Raw genomic sequence first — 5,163 nt, 5'->3', positions numbered from 1 at the left:
TCAAGTCTTAAAGCTCATACTAACAAATAAAAAGTGTTACTTTCAATAAAATCCAGCAAATAACATTTATATTTTAACAACTGCAGTCCAAGAAAAGGAAAAAAATCATTGTATTATAAAATTTTTTTGTTACTTTACGTGAAGAATTCAATTCTTTTTCAGCGGAACTCGATTGTAGTCAACCTTACATCTATTCTGTTTTGTTTCGAATAGCACATTTTACTGTCACTTTAAATTTTTCAATATATTTAGGGAAAATTTTTCCTGTTTTCTAAATTAAACCGTAGTTCAAAACGTTTAGATACATAAAGAAATGCTATATAACAGAAGCTGTAAAACGTTTTCTTTCAAGTTTTAAAGCGTAGACTAACAAATAAAAAGTGTTTTGTTCGAGGATAGAAAGAAATTGATAGATTTGAATGAGATGCTCTAAGAAAAGACAAGGAGATGGGCGAGACAGGCAAGTGGGCTGTATAGATGAAGAATTTACTAGTAGAATTATGTGTAACGAAATTTAATTAACAAATTTTAACAGAAAAAAATAAAGATAGCGAAAGTATAATAGATTTTATAAAAGCAGTAATAGATAAGCGACGTCACGTGTACCGGATATCACGCTACGTGTACCGGAAGTACGTAGCATTAGAAGCCGTTAGTGAGAGAGAGTAAAAAGAGATGGACTAGATGAGGAAAAGCGTAATAAGAGATTAGATGGAACGGTGAGAGAAAGAATATGGAGATGGTCTAGTTGAGGAGAAAACAAGATGGGAGACTATGAGATGATTCACAAATTTTTAGAGATTGTTATAGATACGTCCGCACTGTTTTACTTCGTAAGAGATTGTGTCGGACCACGCCACTTTTCGGTTCGATTAGAGGAACAGAGCGGAAGTGGAAAAAAGATAATAGACCAATGATCGAGTTCCACGCTAGGAAGAGATGACAAACAATCAATAGGAAATTAACACGCAGAGGATGACGTCACAGGGGACCAATTACCTATGGACACGTTAAGTGGCGTGATCCATTGATTATTAAGAACAATCGATATGTCTTCTTCTCAGCGATAACAGACGGCGCATTAATCATGCTAGCCGAGAGGTGCTGCTATCTAGTCTGAGGGGCGCAATTTTCGAACATTCTTCCCCCCAATTGTCGAGCGTGATTCGAGAATTTGTCTTAGTAATATGTTTAGTACCGCTGAGAAAATTATTATTCCTTGTGCGGTTGAAGAGGCAATGGTGCGAGCTTGACGATAGGTCTAGTTATAGTACTGGTGGCGGTCTTCAGTGTGACAACCCTGCAGAGACCGTCCTTTCCTGGGTGTAGCTGTATCACCCTGGCAAGAGGCCACTTTGACGGAGGAAGTCGTTCGTCGGTAGTGAGGACAAGAGACCCTTCCCTGATATCGTTTTGCGATGTCTGCCTTTTTGATGTGGTCTGATGCGCTTGCAGGCATTTCGTCGACCACCTTTTCCAAAATTGCTGGAAGCGCTCTTGAATCCGCTGAAAATGAGATAACCTGGAATCTGAGATGTCTATTAGTGAAGGCTCGGGGATAGTTGTTAATGCTTCCCCTCTGATGAAATGCCCTGGTGTTAATGCTCTGATGTCATCAGTGTCTTCCGAGAAAGAGCTGAGAGGTCTAGAGTTAAGAACCGCCTCAACTTGAGCTAAGAACGTGAAGAAGTCTTCGAACGTTAGCAACGTATCCGAGATGGTTYGTTTGAGATGATACTTGATTGATTTCACCGCCGCCTCCCATTTTCCACCCATATGTGGTGCTGCTGGAGGATTGAACATCCACTTAGTGCCGTCATTAGCGAGAAGTCTTTGGATCTTGAGGGATTCCTTCGTTGCAGCTGAGAGTAGCTCCTTAAGCTGCTTGTNAAAAATTTTTGCTCCTTTTTGAATTAAACCGTAGTTCAAAACTATCAGATACATAAATAAATGCTATATAACAAAAGCTGTAAAACGTTTTCTTTCAAGTTTTAAAGCGTAGACAAACCATTAGAATGTGTTGCGTTTAATAAAATTCAGCAAATAACATTTATATTTCAAAAACTGCAGTCCTATGAATGGAGTAAAATCTTTTTATTACAACATTTTTTGGCTACTTTACGTCAAGAACTTATTTCTTTTTCAACGAACTTCGATTGTAGTAAACCGGAAATCCACTCTGTCTTGTTTCTAATAGCACATTTTTACCTTCACAAAAAAGATTTAATATATTTAAAAAGAAATTCTTGCTACTTTCTAAATTAAACCGTAGCTTAAAACTAGCAGATACATTGGGAAATGCTAAATAAAAAAAGCTGTAAAACGTTTTCTTTTAAGTTTTAAAGCGTATACTAAAACATAAAAAGTGTTACGTTCAATAAAATCCAGCAAATACTATATATAATTCAACAGCTGCAGTCCAACAAAAGGAAAAAAATCATTTAATTACAACATTTTTTAGTTACTTTACGTGAAGAACTTAATTCTTTTTCAACGAAACTTGATTGTAGTAAACATGAAATCCACTCTGTCTTGTTTCTAATAGCACATTTTTACCTTCACAAAAAAGATTTAATATATTTAAAAAGAATTTTTTGCTACCTTCTGAATTAAACCGTATTTCAAAACTATCAGATTCATAAAGAAATGCTATATAACAAATCTGTAAAACGTTTTCTTTCAAGTTCTATAGCGTAGACTGACAAATAGAAAGTGTTGAGTTTAATAAATTCAGCAAATAACATTTATATTTCTACATCTGCAGTACAAAAAATGTAAAAAAATGTTTTTACTAGAACATTATTTTGTTACTTTACGTGAAGAACTCAATTCTTTTTTAACGGAACTTGATTGTAGTCAACCTGTCGTCTACTCTCTCTTGTTTCTAATAGCACATTTTTACCTTCACAAAAAAGATTTATTATATTTAAAAAGAAATTTTTGCTACTCTCTGAATTTAACCGTAATTCAAAACTAACAGATGCATAAAGAAATGCTATATAAAAAAAGCTTTTAAACGTTTTCATTCAAATTTTAAAGCGTACACTAATAAATAGAAGGTTTTAGGTCTAATAAAATAAAGCAAAAACCATTTATATTTCTACAACTGCAGTTTAAAGAACGGAAAAAAATCATTTTATTACAATATTTTTTGGTTACTTTACGTGAAGAATTCAATACTTTTTCAACGATACTCGATTGTAGTCAACCTGACATCCATTCTGTCTTGTTTCTAATAGCATATTTTTAACTTCACAAAAAAGATTTAATATATTTAATAAGATATTTTTGCTTCTTTCTGAATTAAATCGTAGTTTATAACTAGCAGATACATAAAGAAATGCTATATTAAAAATGCTGTAAAACGTTTTCTTTCAAGTCTTAAAGCTCATACTAACAAATAAAAAGTGTTACTTTCAATAAAATCCAGCAAATAACATTTATATTTTAACAACTGCAGTCCAAGAAAAGGAAAAAAATCATTGTATTATAAAATTTTTTTGTTACTTTACGTGAAGAATTCAATTCTTTTTCAGCGGAACTCGATTGTAGTCAACCTTACATCTATTCTGTTTTGTTTCGAATAGCACATTTTACTGTCACTTTAAATTTTTCAATATATTTAGGGAAAATTTTTCCTGTTTTCTAAATTAAACCGTAGTTCAAAACGTTTAGATACATAAAGAAATGCTATATAACAGAAGCTGTAAAACGTTTTCTTTCAAGTTTTAAAGCGTAGACTAACAAATAAAAAGTGTTTTGTTCGAGGATAGAAAGAAATTGATAGATTTGAATGAGATGCTCTAAGAAAAGACAAGGAGATGGGCGAGACAGGCAAGTGGGCTGTATAGATGAAGAATTTACTAGTAGAATTATGTGTAACGAAATTTAATTAACAAATTTTAACAGAAAAAAATAAAGATAGCGAAAGTATAATAGATTTTATAAAAGCAGTAATAGATAAGCGACGTCACGTGTACCGGATATCACGCTACGTGTACCGGAAGTACGTAGCATTAGAAGCCGTTAGTGAGAGAGAGTAAAAAGAGATGGACTAGATGAGGAAAAGCGTAATAAGAGATTAGATGGAACGGTGAGAGAAAGAATATGGAGATGGTCTAGTTGAGGAGAAAACAAGATGGGAGACTATGAGATGATTCACAAATTTTTAGAGATTGTTATAGATACGTCCGCACTGTTTTACTTCGTAAGAGATTGTGTCGGACCACGCCACTTTTCGGTTCGATTAGAGGAACAGAGCGGAAGTGGAAAAAAGATAATAGACCAATGATCGAGTTCCACGCTAGGAAGAGATGACAAACAATCAATAGGAAATTAACACGCAGAGGATGACGTCACAGGGGACCAATTACCTATGGACACGTTAAGTGGCGTGATCCATTGATTATTAAGAACAATCGATATGTCTTCTTCTCAGCGATAACAGACGGCGCATTAATCATGCTAGCCGAGAGGTGCTGCTATCTAGTCTGAGGGGCGCAATTTTCGAACATTCTTCCCCCCAATTGTCGAGCGTGATTCGAGAATTTGTCTTAGTAATATGTTTAGTACCGCTGAGAAAATTATTATTCCTTGTGCGGTTGAAGAGGCAATGGTGCGAGCTTGACGATAGGTCTAGTGATAGTGCTGGTGGCGGTCTTCAGCGTGACAACCCTGCAGAGACCGTCCTTTCCTGGGTGTAGCTGTATCACCCTGGCAAGAGGCCACTTTGACGGAGGAAGTCGTTCGTCGGTAGTGAGGACAAGAGACCCTTCCCTGATATCGTTTTGCGATGTCTGCCTTTTTGATGTGGTCTGATGCGCTTGCAGGCATTTCGTCGACCACCTTTTCCAAAATTGCTGGAAGCGCTCTTGAATCCGCTGAAAATGAGATAACCTGGAATCTGAGATGTCTATTAGTGAAGGCTCGGGGATAGTTGTTAATGCTTCCCCTCTGATGAAATGCCCTGGTGTTAATGCTCTGATGTCATCAGTGTCTTCCGAGAAAGAGCTGAGAGGTCTAGAGTTAAGAACCGCCTCAACTTGAGCTAAGAACGTGAAGAAGTCTTCGAACGTTAGCAACGTATCCGAGATGGTTTGTTTGAGATGATACTTGATTGATTTCACCGCCGCCTCCCATTTTCCACCCATATGTGGTGCTGCT

General features: G+C 35.9%; 2 protein-coding genes across 2 annotated transcripts; both read right to left on the bottom strand.

Moving 5' to 3' along the window:
• Positions 1–1,212: 1,212 nt before the first annotated feature.
• LOC106792879 lies at positions 1,213–1,803 on the bottom strand. The gene has a single exon (XM_014759412.1). The coding sequence runs from the start codon at positions 1,801–1,803 to the stop codon at positions 1,213–1,215; it is 591 nt and encodes a 196-aa protein (XP_014614898.1).
• Positions 1,804–4,586: 2,783 nt separating this feature from the next.
• Positions 4,587–5,150, bottom strand: LOC106792878. The gene has a single exon (XM_014759411.1). It carries the CDS (start codon positions 5,148–5,150, stop codon positions 4,587–4,589), a length of 564 nt encoding a protein of 187 aa, XP_014614897.1.
• Positions 5,151–5,163: the final 13 nt, after the last annotated feature.

This window comes from Polistes canadensis, unplaced genomic scaffold (genome assembly GCF_001313835.1).
Source record: "Polistes canadensis isolate GaletaPanama2010 unplaced genomic scaffold, ASM131383v1 scaffold_1029, whole genome shotgun sequence".
NCBI classification, from domain to species: Eukaryota; Metazoa; Arthropoda; class Insecta; order Hymenoptera; family Vespidae; genus Polistes; species Polistes canadensis.
This window is presented reverse-complemented; position numbering and strand designations above follow the sequence as displayed.

Excerpts from the sequence above, each read along its gene's own strand:
- LOC106792878 (XM_014759411.1), bottom strand. The coding sequence starts at position 5,150 with ATGGGTGGAAAATGGGAGGCGGCGGTGAAATCAATCAAGTATCATCTC.